General features: G+C 37.5%; 1 protein-coding gene across 1 annotated transcript in view; it reads left to right on the forward strand.

Annotated features, from left to right (window-relative positions):
• SLC12A2 (solute carrier family 12 member 2) overlaps positions 1 to 16,816 on the forward strand; it is a gene marked incomplete at its 5' end in the record, with an annotated part of 59,187 nt that overhangs the window by 31,392 nt on the left and 10,979 nt on the right. Inside the window, 9 exons of the mRNA XM_029959934.1 lie at positions 4,476 to 4,583; positions 5,179 to 5,302; positions 6,472 to 6,573; positions 7,800 to 7,955; positions 8,937 to 9,036; positions 11,723 to 11,834; positions 14,215 to 14,355; positions 14,560 to 14,666; positions 16,364 to 16,443. Of these exons, the coding sequence (XP_029815794.1) occupies positions 4,476 to 4,583; positions 5,179 to 5,302; positions 6,472 to 6,573; positions 7,800 to 7,955; positions 8,937 to 9,036; positions 11,723 to 11,834; positions 14,215 to 14,355; positions 14,560 to 14,666; positions 16,364 to 16,443 (1,030 nt within the window). The remainder of the gene's footprint in view (positions 1 to 4,475; positions 4,584 to 5,178; positions 5,303 to 6,471; positions 6,574 to 7,799; positions 7,956 to 8,936; positions 9,037 to 11,722; positions 11,835 to 14,214; positions 14,356 to 14,559; positions 14,667 to 16,363; positions 16,444 to 16,816) is intronic.

Below are 16,816 nucleotides of genomic sequence, written 5' to 3' on the forward strand. Positions count from 1 at the left end.
CTTTCTCCTAATTCTGTTCTTTGGCTTTTGGGTGGGGTTTTTTTGTTTGGTTGGTTTGTTTTTTGGTTTTGGATGGTCTTGTTTGGTTGGTTTGGTTTTGAGATTTTGTTTGTTTTGGGTTTGGAGGGTTTGGGTTGTGTTTGTGTTGTTTGTGTTTTGTATGTTTTTTGTTTGGTTTGTTTTTGTTGTTTGTTTTTGTTTTGTGTTTGCTTTTTGTTTTGTTTTCTGTTGGTTTGGTTTTGGTTTTGCGGTGTTTGGGTTTTAGTTTGGTTTTTTTTTTTACTTGCATATCAAGAAAAATCATAGGCTAAATATGCCCATCTCCAAAAAGACAAGGTTTATCTGGAATGGTGAAGTAGTGCACTCTAGCTGGTATGTAGAAGAAGAGTGTATGCATATCAAACTTCTGAGTGTTTATACACAAGTGGTATAAATATTTACTTTTCTTCTGAGTAAACTGGTTAGGTGGTACTGCAACTCTCTTTAGGTACTTGAATGTCATCATTCACTGATGGGGATAGATGTACTCTTTTTTTTTCAATAGAGATGCATAGTAATCATAGGTAGCCTCTGTCAATAACTTGTTTGTTAATTTTATAAGTACCTTAGAAAATATGCTGACTTCTTAAGAATGTTTTACATCTTTATCACAGTATCCCCTTTAATGGTAGGAGTCTCGTGAATTTCCATTAAAACTGATGTTACTGTATTTAAAAATCCTTGAAGAGTTACAGGGTAATTCATAGTCTTCAATACACATTTCACAGGTAATTGTGCTGTCCGTGAACTATTGGCAAGTGTTTGAAAGAACCCAAGGAAAATGTACTTACTGCCAGTTGATTTTCAGCTTGGTTTGTGGTAACCCATCTTTGCCCTAAATCTTTCCAGTAGGTGTAAAAAACGTTGACTAGAGATTAAGCTGAAATCCACTACTGGAAAAGATTTGATGAGAAGTGTATGTGGTGCATGTACTCCTTACATGTGCTGGCACGTTAGGCTGACAGCTTTATCTGCAAAGCACTGTTGGAAAACCTGTTTCATATGTGCTGAAATAACACTGCAGTACAGACCATTCTTTTACAATAAAATACATTTTTATAGTGGAATGATTTGAGTATTTCGTGTAATGTTACTTTGTTCTTGTTTAGACAAAGTCAGAATTGCTCTTGTGGTGGGAATGATAATTCTGCAAAATCGGGTGATTTTCCTCATCTATTTAAGCTCAGAAGAGCCACCATATTGTCAGATGTACAGCTACAAATAGCATGTAACTGGTTTCCTCTGATATGTCTTTTTCTTTAAGTCATAACTTTTGTTTACCATAAATGTTGCTTGTACTTTCAATGGAGTATTTCTGTCTTCCAAATTATTCCTGCTTCTCTCTGGGAAAACAAGTGAGTGCCAAATAGAAAAACTCACTTCCAAGGCCAGAGGCAGCACAGAGAATGCAGTGCTCCTCACACCCCCCTGCTTTGTTGGGGTTTTGAAAACTTTGTCATGGAGACTGCACAGCATCTCTGGGCAACCTGCTGCAGTGCTTAGCCACCTTCTCTCTGGAATTTTGTTTTCCTAATACCCAGTGGGACTTTCTCTTGCTCTTTTTTCTCTCATCCTCATAGCTTTTGCTGTTTATCTGTGAGAAGAGTCTGATTCTGTCTTCTCAGAGGATGTTAGAAGGAAGTTGTGTGAGAGACTGTTTACCTAATGAGAAACTCTTGACCATTTTCTAGAAGAACTGCCCTCAACTTTAGATCTGTGTGTATGGTAGCTGTAAGGAGATACTTTTTTTTTTTTCCATATGTAGGGCACAGTGTGTGCAGGCACAGGGGCTCCGAGCTTGTATACCTCTCAAGCTCTTCATACAAACATAACTTCTTTCTGTTACTTTAAATAATTTGAGAACAAATTCTTCAGAAACTGAAATTAATCCCTCAGGTGAACTAAGAGTGTTGTATTTGTCTTACAGCTTATAAACATAGAGGTTCTGAGGCTGAAAGTGCCAGTTTGTGTGCACAGCCTGATGACTTTTTATCGCTTCAGTACACTCTGTACTGCATTAAGTTCTTCTGGCAAAGAACTGATCTGAAGTTCCTGCTCAGGCAGCTCAGGTTTTGAGTGTGTTTGGACAGCAAATGCATGGCTTGTGGAAATCTTAGATGAGAAACTTAAAAATGAGGACAGTTGGTCAGACTGGCTTAGTCAAACTTGCATTAAAAGACCATTTCTAGTTGCTGTTGTAGTCAGTACCAGTGAATTATAGTCCTCCTGACAGGTTTCAGACATTTCTCTGATCAGTGTCAGTGGTTATTCTGTGCACAGGCTGTCACCTGGCAGAAGAGTAATTGGGCTCTATAGCCTCACCCTAAGACTTCTGTAGAAGTTGTTACAGCTTTGGGTAACTTAAACACAGAATCTGGTCAACTTTGGATGAAAGTTGAAAGTAGCATGAAACACCATTGTTTTGATACAGCATTTTTTTTCTGCTCCACAGTGGCTGGACCAAAGAACTAAAACTGTAGTCAAAATATGGTATTTCATTATCCCAAACGTTTGGAATTTAAGAAACTGCCTAAACTGCAAATGCCAAGCAAACATAATGAGGCCCTTATCAGCAGGAACTGTATATCTGTGTCACCACACCACTGGTTACAGGGCCATTCTGCCCTTCCAATTCTGCATGTTCTTTCAGGGATGAAAATTTCGGTTCTGTAGCCAACTGCAGTGTGTGCACTACTTGATTTGTGGTCATGAGATCTGGATTATGGGGTCTGTGCTGGAGGTGGGAGGGAGGGGTGTTTAACTCCACGACATACTGGTTCTGCTGGAACTGGTTTCCCTTGTATTCCTCCAAAAACTTCTTCCTAAAGTCTCTTACATTAGTAACCTAAGGCATAACTTGCTAGTTTTTAAAATGCCAAATGTTATTTGCATACATATTGCTCACATATCTCTCAATTTTATATATTTTATTTCTGTGAAAGGGTGTAATACTCAAAAGTACATAGTATAAATAATTGGAGGCATTGGACAGAGCCTGGAAAGAGAATGTAAAATATGAGTAGATGGTAAGAAGTTGATGCAAGTGTAGTAAAGTGATGGAGATTCGTACATAAATTCTGTCTGTAACCAGGGAAGATTGACTGTCATCTTTGCAGGGAAGAAAACTTTTGTGCTGCTTCTATAAAAGTTATTCTCTGCTTGTTTATTATGTTGCTGTAGCAAAAGTTTCTTTCTAAAATAACAGCAAAGCATTAACACCCTTAAGCTTTCTTCTATAATATAGTGTAGGATTATTAGAAATTGGCATTTAGAACTGTAACTTTTTCTGTTGCTCATAAAACTAGCTTAAACCCAGGCATAGGAGGCATAACTTAATAAATGTGTTGTTAGTTTTGTTCATCTATGATTAAAGGCTGGCATACCTTTTTTTATAAACTATAAATAGGCTTCAGGAAATTCTGTCCTTTCATTACAGTACTGTGACAGTAACTTCACTATCATCTATTGCAACCTGCAGTTATTTAATTTCTCTTTTTAGGCAAGGCATGCCTTGTATTGACCAATGAAAGCTGATACAGTGTAGAGTTCCAGTTGCCTGTTGGAGAGGCCCAGCAGTCTTTGTTAGCTTGGTCTGGGGAAAACCACTAAATTTCATCATGAAGTTGGCCCTAGGAATGTGAACAAAACTTCATCAGTCACCTATATATTGTGTCTGAGAACATGTCCTGCCTAGTAAGATTGCTTTAAACAGCTAGATTCTACAACTTCAGGTGACAGTAACTTTAAAATGGGACACTTCTGCATGATCTTTCTTGCCTTCCATCAGTTCCTTTCTTGCTAATCTAGCTGAGTTTGCCAGGATGAAAGGCAAGTAAGTAGTGCAAATAATGCAGAACTGGAGTTTGGTCGGTTGACTAAAAGCATGGTATAAAATTCTTAAACATTGGCTGTCTTAAAGCAACTTAGGCTTTTGTTTTATAAAGAGAAGTGCTCTATTAAGCCCTGAATATTTTTAAATACATTGTTTTGTATCTTAACTGTGCGGGTTTTCACTGCAAGCCCAAGTCCTCCTCAGCAGGGCAACTCTCAGTGAATTCTTCTCCTCGTCTGTACTTGTGTCTGGGTCAGTGATAGGCTAGTCAAAATATGAAACAAAGTCCAATATACTTGTCTTCCATTACCATTTTTTATACCTCTTATGAGCCCATGAAGACTTGTAGCATTGATTATTTGATCTGAGGATTACATGGTTTGACAATATATTGTGTGAAAAGCCACCTTCTCTTGTTCTAAAAATAGGGTCCATTTATATCCCCTGATTTGTCTCTAGTTCATTCGTTTATATGAATGCATGATATTCAAACAGCTTTTAAGTGGCGAGTACATAGTATTTTTTCTTTTTGTGTAGTTAAGGATGTCATCCATTTGTGTGGAATACTTTTTCACATTCTTTAAAAAAATTATTTTTCTTTCAGGTAATGAGCATGGTATCAGGATTTGCACCATTGATTTCTGCAGGTATTTTTTCAGCCACCCTGTCTTCTGCTTTGGCATCTCTTGTGAGTGCACCTAAGATCTTCCAGGTAAATAGGGGAACAGAACCATAATATTTTAAAGAATAATTAATTTTGAGTCATGATTCTTGGAAGGGGACTCTTGACATACTGCCATCATGATTCATACCAGTTGAAATCAGTAGATTGTGTTAATATTAACCTTTTGTTTAGAATGGGAGAACAGTATGTTACTGTTTGATGTTTGTGTTATTTTGCCTTACCTTCTTTTAACTACTTAGTCTCCTTTGTTTTAAAATTTGTCTTTAATTGGGTTAAAAAAATCAGTAGGAGTCAGTTGTAGAAAGGATTTTGTTGCACAATAGAAACACAAGTACTAGTGTATGTATTGGGCAACTTTCTGCTTTCTGAGAAAACAGTCCCTAAAGAAAGAATAGTCAGTTAGTTACAGGAGAGCAGAGCTGCTATTAGTATAAATAGACATTACTGAAGGATATGTTGGAAATGCAAAATGTCAAGATGGAACAACAACTGAAAATAGAATTAGTACATGTTGGTTATAAACCTTTGTTCAGGAAGGTAATTTGCAATGGAAGATGGCATTAGTAGGGAAATATTTTGAACAAAATGCATACTGACTTGTGATTTTAATTTTTTTTCTTAGGCTTTGTGCAAAGACAGCATTTACCCAGGATTTCAGATGTTTGCTAAAGGCTACGGGAAGAACAATGAACCACTGAGAGGATATATTTTAACATTTTTAATTGCTCTTGGATTCATACTAATTGGTTAGTTGGAAATTGTAATAAATCTCAGGACCATTTTGTCCTTTAGAACGCATTCAAGTCCAAGTCCAAACTGTGACTTCATGACAGGGATCTAATGCAAAGCTTAATTCTGAGCTAGCATTCTAAATCTGTTTATTTGGAGGATTAATTTTTCCTATCTTCTAGATATAACTGTCTAAAACTGCAGTAAATTTTAACTGTAGGAATACAGCACCTGCAGATATCTGTCTTCAGTTACTATCAGTCAATAAAAATACAGCTTTTGTTTGAGTAGAGAGATGTTACATCTTGTAAATATGAAAGTTTATTTCAGATTTTTAATAATTATAAAAGCTTCTGTAAAGGACAAACCTGCCTGAGCAATATTTTTTAAAATGTGTTTTTATATTAAGTTACAGATAATAGAGATGCGTGCTGATGCCACTGTTTCTAAAGATAAAGATTAGTTTAGGTAGAATTACATGTGTTCTGTGTAGATGGCAAACTAGTTGTGCTGTGTCCACCCATGAGTTCTGTGCCAGTGCTTTTGAACTTCTTTTCCCAGTTTGCTCTTTCCTCCAAGTCTGCTTAAGGCAGAGGTATACCCATGAGGTTCCTAGTGACCATGTTGACAGAAGCTTAATTGCAACAAGTAGAAACTTGTAAACTAGCATGGCACATTCTGTATTTTGGGGTTTTTTTGATGGTGAGAGTACACATATAAATGTTTCGTACCATGCTGCCTCGAGGAAAGGAGGGCATCAGGTTCTTTCCTCTCACTAAAAAGGATTTAGGCATCACTGTTGTAATGATGTTGGTGTGTAATAATGCTCTGTACTGGTACCATTGATACAACTTTCAGTTTAAAATGCAGGCAGATGAACATGTTTATCATATTGCTCACATTAACTTTGTCAGCTGTTGCTATTCACTGTAGTTAAGTCTGAAAGTTAGAAGTGTCTTGTTCTTTGCTGTTTGAGAATTGACCTGGAGAGAGGTACTGCAGATGTATTAGTGCTCTATCTATTTCTGATGGAATTCTTCAGAACCCAGTGTATTGGTGCACTAAACTGCATCTCCTGAGAGTATATTACAGAGTAACGTGGTTTGTAGCAGAATTTTTACTTTATAGTCTACAAAGCCGTTGGATGATTTCTTGATAACAGCCTGCTTTGTTTTTCATTTTGCAGCTGAACTGAATGTCATTGCTCCAATTATTTCTAATTTCTTCTTGGCCTCATATGCCTTGATTAACTTCTCTGTATTCCATGCTTCTCTTGCAAAATCTCCAGGTAGGAACTACATTTTGGGAGTGGGTGTTTAACCTGCAATTCCTTTATGCATAAATGCAGTTTTAAAAGTATTAATATAAATTAAGGTTTACTTTAATTACTGAAAACATACTTGATTCTCATGGCACATTTGAATTAAAAGCGTAATATCTTGTGTACCTGGGTCTTCTGAAATTTTGAGAACTGAGTGATCCAGTAGAGCTTGGGAGCTACTAATTTTGTCATCTTTGCTGAGGGAACACAAGATAATTCAGAGTCTATTCAGAAACTCCTCAAGAAAGCTTTCTTACTTATTCAGTATTTGGTGTTGGCAAACCACCCTTTTGTTGTCTTTGCATTTCTCTTAATATATTCCATCTTCCAGTCCAGAAGAAACAGGAATTGCGGGTGGTATTGCCACATTTTTGTAGTCTGTATTGTGGGAGGTTAGTTAATTTATAGGAATAAGCCAAAACCCGGTACTAGCAGAACAGATGTATATCATACCTAGTCCACATGCATTTGTACTGAAATAACACCCTTTAAAGCTTCTTAAGTTACTGAACTGAAAGATAGTTGGAGAATTTTTTTTCCAGAGTTTACACAACAGTTCTGTGTTTAATACACTTGTTAATCTTGGATGTGTTTGTGGGGGTGTACGTGTGCACGTGTATTTACTTGATTTGGGATAAACTTGAGGCAAATAAGGCTGTAAAACGGTGACAGTCCAGTACTTTGACATACTCAAGTTCTACTTGGATATATCTGTCCTTTTCGCGTGGTGAAAATTTACGACCATGTGAAAACAGTAAAAATGCACAACTAAAAACAATTAGTAGTATATAGGAGACTGAGTCATGAGCCGATGATTCATGTTATACTGCCTTTTACTGCAAAAATCAGTTGTCAGACAAGCCATTGTAAAAGGTTTCTGTGGCCTGATTTAATAGACATACTAGCACAAGCATCTTTGAAACTTTCCTTTTGAGCTATGCTTTTAGAGGGCAAAATTAGGAGCATTTACATATCTGTCTAAGAAAGATGCAAATTCATTTGAAAGGTGTTGGATAATTGAAAGCATAAATGTGCCAATCTGTATTTTGTACATCACTGAAAACGACACATTCACATGAAATGTGATACAGAACACTAGGGAAGGGAAGAACAGACAGTGATTCCTTCTCTTGGAGTAGTACTAAAATTAATTTTCCCCTTCTTTTCTGTCCTCCAAATCATATTTTTACTAGGTTGGCGCCCTGCTTTCAAATACTACAATATGTGGATTTCTCTTATTGGAGCTATTCTGTGCTGCATTGTAATGTTTGTCATTAATTGGTGGGCAGCACTTCTAACATATGTAATAGTCCTTGGGCTTTACATTTATGTCACTTACAAGAAACCAGGTATGTATAGGGACTTCTTTTGATTGTGGTGAGTGGGAAAGAGGGTTGCAGAAGGGAAAAAGTGGTGGCCTTTGTGGGGAGAAGACACCCAACAATTTCTTTCTGTTTGGGCAACTAGTTCAAATTTCTGTTTCAGGCTTTTTAGTTATAAAGGAATGTAATTATGCCTGTGTAGTCAGTGCTGTTTCCCCTCCTCCCAAATTATGAAGATGTGTGCCTTTCACTTAGATATATGTATCTGAATAAAAATTTGAGGAAAAGGGTGATACGGAAAGAGCTCAGGTTGCAGCAAAAAAGGCACTAGGAAAGAATGTGATATCTTGATGGGAAGTGAGAGAGGATGCTTCTCTACCGTTCTTAATTGAAAAGGGATTTGAGTGGTGGATGCTTTTTCTGTAAACCATTCCTATTGCTATGAGCGATTTATTAGTGCTTCTAAGAGCTCTGTATGTCATAAATGCAAGATGGAGCAAAACTGAGCCAAAAGGTGTTTCTGAAGTTGGAAATGAGGAAAACTCTACATCTGGGTCTATGAATATATATGAAGTACTTGGATGAAAAGGGTTAGACTCCATGATCCTTGTGGGATATTCTTTGACTCTGTGATAATTCATTGTAGCCATCAGAAGATGTGTATTGGAACAAAAAGAGAGGATAGTGGGATCTTTCTTTTCCTCATAAAAGTAATAATCTAAAAGGATTTGCTTAATCTAGCAGTTTTTCACTGCAAATATCTTGACTATGTAGGAAATGCTTTGAAATAAAATAGTTTCTTTGTTGTGATATAAAAACACACAGCGTTTTTTCTGAAGTTATCTTTAATAGAGTTGCCTGTTTAGCTGTCGGGTTTGTGTATACATTGTGTAGAATGTATAGAGGTATAGCTTGAATTTCTTGTTTTCAGTTGGTATGCAATATTCATGTTGTGATTATGTAGTTTTATGCATAAATAATATATTGGAACTTCAAATTTTTCAACAGATGTGAACTGGGGATCCTCTACACAAGCCTTGACTTACTTGAATGCACTTCAGCATTCTATCCGGCTTTCAGGAGTGGAAGATCACGTGAAGAATTTCAGGTAACTTTAGTTAATATTAAAAATAGGAAATTCAGTGTTCAGTAGAGCACTGTCACAATGTTGTGACATTAAATGCATTAAATGCAGTTACACCCTATCCTGCTTGGCAGGTTGTTTGATTCACTCTGGGCCATGCACGGGAGAAACAACAAAATCCTCAGGAGGTTCAATAACAAACTTTCACGTGCAAACTTTAGAACATTAAGGTAGAAAAAAGTACTTGGCAGATTTTAAAACAACATCCAGACAAAGTAAAGCACTTTACAGACTGTAACTTAGCAAGCTTAAACTTAGCCAACTTTAATTTACCTGGACACAAGAAGGCACTTACTAAGGCATTGACTGGGATTTTTAGGCTGGTTTACAATATATTTTGAGCAGTTAGGAGAAAGAAAGGATAAGAGTAGAAAGATATCACCACTCATGGATCAAGTGACAAGTGTCACTGTTGCAGTTTTGATGTCTGATGGTCACAGTCTTGGTCTGTCAGGGCTGGGGAAAGCCCACAAGGCACAAAGTTCATTGGGTTAATGACTGTTTAGGTTCAGGTGGGAACACCCAGATACTTCTGCTGAGCGGGGAGTTCAGCGCTGTTGCAACACTGTGGATCATGTGCAGTCCCCTGGTGGAAAGCCCCAGAAATGAGTCTGGAGGCTCTTTGTGAGTCTTTGATGGTTTAGGACACCTTCTAAGATGGCAGCTGCCTCTCACATCAGCATGTTTTAGCCAGTTTTACCCTATCAGAAGGGATGAACACCGTCAGGCCTAGGTTTGAATGTCTCAGTATCTCCTTGCAGGGGAATTTTTACACCTGAGTCAGTTGTGTAAGGGAGAACATTGCCACGATAAAAAGCACTGTCCCATCTCACAGGATCTGTTTCTTATTGAACTCTTTCCTGGTCTGGCTCAAAACCCAGCTTGTTGCCAAACAAAAGTTGGTTTGTCATGGTCATCCTTTCCTTCACTGCGCCTGGGCTGTTACTTTGCACATCCTTAGCAAAGCATCTGCTGCTTTTGCAAATGGCCAGTTGTCTGAGCCATTAACCATTAACATTTAGTCTCTCGTGTACATGTTCATCTCCTGTGATTTATATCAGCTTTGAATTTCTTCACTGTGGACATCCCCTGGACATCCCCTGAACATACTTGTGTGAGCATTTTGTTTGTGGTTAGAGTTTGCACTTCAGAAGCAAGGCTGTGGATGATGCCTGCTTACTGTTAGATGCCTTGTGGTCTGCATCATGAACTGTGATTTGTGTTCCTCTTGGAGTTGGAAGATATGCTCCAAAGTGCTAACAAGCATTCACTTCACTTGGGATGAATCTGATGTAAGCTTAAATCCTGAAGATAAGTATCTGTGGATGTTGCACTCAACACCATCTGTTTCACTTCAGAAATCTCTCATTGCAGTTCAGTAATGGCAAACAGGCTGGATGGGTGTTCTTCACGAAGCTGAGGAACAGAACTGATTTGTTGTCTATCAACATGGCTTCCCAGGAAAGGTCCTACTCAAAGAGGCAGTTTTCTGTCCTATTAGTAACTATGCCACTTGTCTGGGATAAGCTGTTGTAAAAGAAAGATGCTTCAAATAAATTTAACAAAAAGTATTGATTTAAACTAATCCATCCAAATAAGTGGAATTATAGATTGAGATGGATCATTTTCCCTTGAACGCAACTCTTCCATCTGGTCTTGTCCAGTCCCCAACTCAACTGACTCACCATAGGTCCAATTGCAAAGTTAGATCAAACTCTGATGTTACAGCAGGTTGCTCAGGGCCGTATCCAGTCAAGTGTTGTGTATTTCCAAAGCTGGATATTCTATGGACCTGTCATTACCTCCTACATGCTGCCTTTGCCCAGCACAGGATTTATAATCTTGGCAATTAGTCTAGCAAATCTCTATCTTTGCATTCTTAGGGCAGAATTTAATAAGAAATTAGTTAAGGGAGAGATTCTTAATACAGGTGACATTCTCTGAGGTTATGAAGAACGTGGCAGGAACACAAGGTTTAGTGGTGGATTTAGTAGTGTTAAGTTTATAGTTGGACTCAATAATCTTAAGGGTCTTTTCCAGCCTAAATAACTCTGATTCTGTTCTATGATTCTAACATCAAAAATGAACTGGAGCTGCTACAGAGGTTGAGACAGATTACTTTAGGTGATTCTTATGATATGGAAAATTTTCACCGGAAATGAATTCTGAAGTCTGGACACATCATCTTTTAAAATTGATGAGAAAGTAGTCTTTAATAACTTACTTGCAGTAGTTTGGTTCTGCCTTCTGAATGACAGTAATTTTAAAAAGAGCATATGATTCCAATTTTTTTGTTGGATGCAGAAGAATCTAAGCTAGAAAATGCAAAGGGATGGAACTTAAAATGGGGGAGGAAATTCATCCCTCTGACCTAATCTTGTCTGAAATCTGTTCTTGAACTTTTTAAATGCATAAATTTTTAGATTTAATGGGAATACTAAATTTTTATCCAATTAGTCATAGATCCACTGACAGTTCTGGAACAATTGATCTTTACTCAATTTAACCTAGTCTTGTAATAGTAGATCATTTTCAGTGATGATTATGTTGTTATGGCTAATATTTAGAAGAAACATTTGTGTTTATAAAAACGCCCCAGAACTCCAGATTAATTCCCATTTCCCCCCCCCCCATCTCTTCATAATTCTAGACCTCAGTGCTTAATTATGACAGGAGCTCCAAATGCACGTCCAGCTTTGCTTCACCTTGTCCACGCTTTCACCAAGAATGTGGGCTTGATGATCTGTGGCCATGTGCATATGGTAAGTGTATTCTGTCTTTACTTCAAAATTACCTTGTTGAGTTTTTTTTTTCTGTCTAGTTTGGGGTTTGTTTTTGGTTTTTTTAACCTGTTTGCTTTTTGTTTCTCTTTTTTGTTTAAATGTAGGGGTTTTGGTTTTTTTCCCAAAGTTAGTACTTTAGATCATTTGACATCTAAATGCTGAAGAACCTTTCTAGGAATAAAGTTAATACTGGATTACAGCCTGGGCCTCTTTCCGTTTCTGCATCATACACTCTCATATTCTGTCTCATGCTTTGAATCTGCAGTACAGAGCTAAATTTCCTCTCAATGTGACTATTTCAGAGAGACTGATTACTATGTAGAGCTCTTAAAAAGCATGAGAGAAAATAAACCTTCTTTAGCAGGGAAGTCAATAACAGTTTAGCTAGTAGTTAAAAATTGCTCTTAACCTCCCAAGTAGGTTTTTTATTTCTTCAGTTATCAGGTTCATTTCACTGGCAGCTGCAACAGTAATGTGAACAGGTATTTCCTGTTTCCTTTCTGTCCAGCCCCTACTATTTCACTAAGCATCTCTGTTTTTTTTAATCATAATGTGAAATGTGGGTGTTTTTGCACTGGGGTGTGTTGTGAGGGTGGTTCTGCAAGGACATAATTTTAACAGATCTTACTACCTAAAGTGTCTTTTATGGCATACTTATAGGGTGGTTTCATGGTGGTGAGAAGGAAGCAAACTTCAAGTAATTACTCCTCAGAATCATGCTCAGTTATGTTAGCTGAGATGTAGGGTGGCTGTCACACTGTGATCTTTACCAGAACTTAAGCTAGCTACAGAGAGGCCATGGCATCTCTGATAAACATTAGCATGTTAGGATTGTGTAGTTTAGTTTCATATCTTCAGGCCAGACTTTGTCACATCACTGAGAACATTTAGGCAAGTGTAAATATAACTGACATATGTCACCTCAGCACAAGAAAGACATGGACCTGTTAGAAGGAGTCTAAAGGAGGGCCATGAAGATGTTCAGAGAACTGGGCCAGCTCTCCTACAAAGACAGGCTGAGAGAACTGGGGTTGTGCAGCCTGGAGAAGAGAAGCTCTGGGAAGACCTTAGAGCACCGTCCAGTACCAAAAGGGGGCTTATAAAAAGGAGGGAGAGGGACATTTTGTACAGGCAGGTGGGTGTCAGGACAAGGGGCAATGTTTTTTGAAAGGGCAGGTTTAGATTATATGTTAGGAAGAAATTATTTATTCAGAGCATGGTGATGCCCTGGCAGAGGTTGCCCAGAGAAGCTTGTGGCTGCCCCATCCCTGGGAGTATCCAAGGCCAGGTTGGAAGGGGCTTGGAACAACCTGGGATAGTGAAAGGCATCTCTGCCCATGGTGGGGGTTGGCAGGTCACTTCTAACTATAACCATTCTATGATTCTGTAACTTTACTCTACAACAGGTTTGAATATACTATGCTTACTAAATATAACTTGCTTCTGATCTGATGAACAGATAAGAGCAAACTGAGTTAATGCAATCCACAGTACATACATATTTTGTCTTCAGAAACTTCCAGTTTCTGTCTATACAAACTTTATATTTCAATGAGTACGAAAGGACAGAAACTGAGTAACAGATATTCCATCTATGATGGAATATCCTCCTTGAAAAAAATAGGGCTGTACTGAAAAGAATAAGGGGGTGTCATCCTTGTAGGAAGGCAATTCTATTAGATATTATTTGGGAGAAGTATCCTATCTCTATTTAAAATGGCTTTCCTGCAGGAAGGGTGACACTACTTCACTCTTCACTAACTCTAAGTATTTGGTCAGAGTCTGTGTCCTTTTGCAAAAACTGGGCTGCTGTGTTCTTGGTTATACCTTGTCCTGTATTCTGCATTTTGATGTCTAGGAGGAACACAAAAGATTCATCCTGATGGAAGTAATAATAAAGGAAGTATTTAAAGAGGAAGTGACTTTGGCTGCAAGATAAAACTGCAGAAGTGACACTACTGTGACAGAGGCTTTCTGATTAGGATTGGTACACATGGAGGCACACTTGTACAGCTTGAAACAGATATTCCCAGATATTCTTTGGAGCACAAGCTTGTGCCACCCTCTGGGGAAAAGTGTAGTGTTCTGCAGGGACAAGTTTGTTAAAAGCTTGAGCAACCCTCTTCCTAAAGATGATAACATTTTTCAGCCTTCGCTGCTGATAATCCCCGGTATTTTGTGGGTTTTGGGTGGTTTTGGTAGGGTGCAAGCTTTTTTTGAGGTCCTCTGAGTCTGACTTGTATTGTAGCAGTGAAATTTAAAAAAAAAAAAAGGTGGGGTGGGGGGGCTTTTTTTACTCCCACTACTTACATTCCTAATTGTTGTTCACTCTTCTCTTATTATTTCCTTATTTTGAAAGGGTCCTCGGAGGCAAGCCATGAAGGAATTGACTACTGATTTGGCTAGGTATCAGCGATGGCTAATTAAAAACAAGATGAAAGCTTTCTATGCACCAGTGCATGCAGAGGACTTGAGGGATGGAGGACAATATTTAATGCAGGTACATCTCTTTCAATTTTCGTTTTAAAGTGGTGAAGATACACATCAAAATTGGAAGTGGCTTTATTCTTTGAAATATGTTCCGTTTGCAATATTATCTGATAGCTTTGATGAAAAGTACTTTGTTTTTTGCTTAAGAGAATAATAGAACCTTTAGTTGTTTCAATAACATATTATTTTATAATATACTTTTTGTTCCTCTTAGGCTGCTGGTCTGGGTAGAATGAGACCTAACACCCTTGTTGTTGGATTTAAGAAAAACTGGAGGCAAGGTGATATGAGAGAGGTTGAAACCTATATCAACTTATTCCAGTAAGTAGAAAATGTGAAGCTGTAGGTCCTGTGTTCCATTTCGGTATGTTTAGTAGTAAGTCAAGATGTTAGTTGCACAGAGTCTTCTACAGGTATAGATTTTCCATATGACTGATTCGGCAGTCTTCAATACCTTGGTTTTTCTTGATGTGGAAACTAATAAGTCTTTGGTAGATTACAAAACACAGCACTGACCCCTAAGATAATATAGTAGCCATAAAGGAGATAAGAAAGGAAATCCCAGTGTAATTTGACAGCACTGAAAAGCAGACCAGTTCTGGCTGAAAAATACAAATAACTTGTGCGACACAAACACTTAAGGAAAAAACCTCCATATTTCACTTACACAGAGATTTTTTTTTTGAACGCAAGTGCCGCTTAACCCTCTTCATTTGTGCTTTATATTTCTTGTTTACTGGGCTTCTAAAAGAAAGAGAGGACGGGGGTTTACAGGCAGAAATTAGAAAAGGGGGAAAAAAGTCACACCCAGGTCCTTAAGAGAAAAGCAGGGGCACCATATGAAGTGAAAAATAAGGAAACACATCAGTTAGTTCTTAGCTTTTCTTTTTTTTCGTATTATGTTTCGGGATGGCTTTTGCTGGAAGATCTGTCAACTCATGTGGTTCTCAACCACAAGTCATGTGATTCTCCACATCCCTAAAGAAGCCTCAGGAGGTAATGACTGTAGGTTAAGCATATTTCTGGAAAATTCAAAATTTCTGAAGCACAGAATAGAAACACATCTAATCTGTATAAATCTAGCACATTGAACAATTAAATTAAAATGTTCACTAATGCACAAAACGTTTTCCTCTTAAATCAACTCCAATTCTTGTTGCACTTACTATAGAATATATTGATACTTCAAACATTTCTAATCGAGTCTTAGTGCTTCCAAAAAAAAGTGTTTGTTGAGTGAAATCTTGAGAAATTTCTGTCTGTGGAAAGGATATGGGAGGTAGTTCTCTGATTTATGGTTGTTTGTAATTAATGAGGTATTTATATGTGAAGGATGATTAGTGGCTAATGCAAACTATGATATCGTTAAGCTCATGTTTTTCATATCTTGTATCTTGGAGGAGAGGAAATTGTTACTAATTTTACTACAGTTTTACTTACCAATTTATTCAGGCTCTCTGGTTGTTTTTACAATAATGAAGTTTTCCCTCTGTTTTTGAATGGAGTGAGTTCCTACCTCATCAGATGTAATGGAACTAGGAGCACTAGCTTACCTATAGATAATTTGATTCTAAATTACAACATCATAGGTGTTTTTAATACTCCAAATGTTTTGAAAAGATGTCAGAATGTTTTAGTTCTCAGTTCAAGATCTACACAAAGTAAATCTCTTTGTTGATTGAGGGAGATAAAAATACAATTTTCTTAGTGTATCTTATCTGTGCAGAATTTGACTGACCTGTTCATGTTGCTTTTGTGTAATCACTTTTTACGTAGATGGGAGAAGGAGAAGAGGGAATAGGTATCCTCTTTAGACATCGCTTTTCAGGATTTGCTGTTCAGTTTACTGATACAGTTAATGTTTTGGAATCAAAACTGAAATTGTAATGCAAATTTATTATTTGGGACTTCCAATGGCAGTGTTTAATCACTGGAATTTATTCAAGGAGGGTGCATAAGGTAGGTCCTTTGGAAAGGAAAAAGCTGTAAAATAATTTGGGTTTGTCCCTTTTGTTTAGTGATGCCTTTGATGTTCAGTATGGTGTGGTTGTCATTCGCCTACAGGAGGGCCTGGACATTTCTCATCTTCAGGGCCAAGGTAAGACTTATTTTTTTCTATCTGGTGAATAGCTGTTCTAATTCCCTTTTAATATTGCTTGCTAAAAATACTAAAGGAAAAATTATTAAAAAAATAAAACACCACCCTTCTTATGGAATAAAATTCACTGAAATTAGCAAGCCAGAACTGTAAAATAAGAATAATTCAGCAACAGATCTTGGTTTTTTGTGTTTAAGGTTTCTGTATTTGTAAGCTGTATATAGTTGTTTCCCAAAGATTTACTATTTTACTGGAACAAATTAAAGATAAGTTGGTATCAAGTATCTGGGACTCAAGCCTAGAAATTGTGAAAATCACAACAAATGATGCAAGAATATCATGAGTCTGGTGTGGGATGCCAACCCCTACACAC

This window comes from Manacus vitellinus, unplaced genomic scaffold (genome assembly GCF_001715985.3).
Source record: "Manacus vitellinus isolate BGI_N305 unplaced genomic scaffold, ASM171598v3 scaffold_23_pilon, whole genome shotgun sequence".
NCBI lineage: Eukaryota > Metazoa > Chordata > Aves > Passeriformes > Pipridae > Manacus > Manacus vitellinus.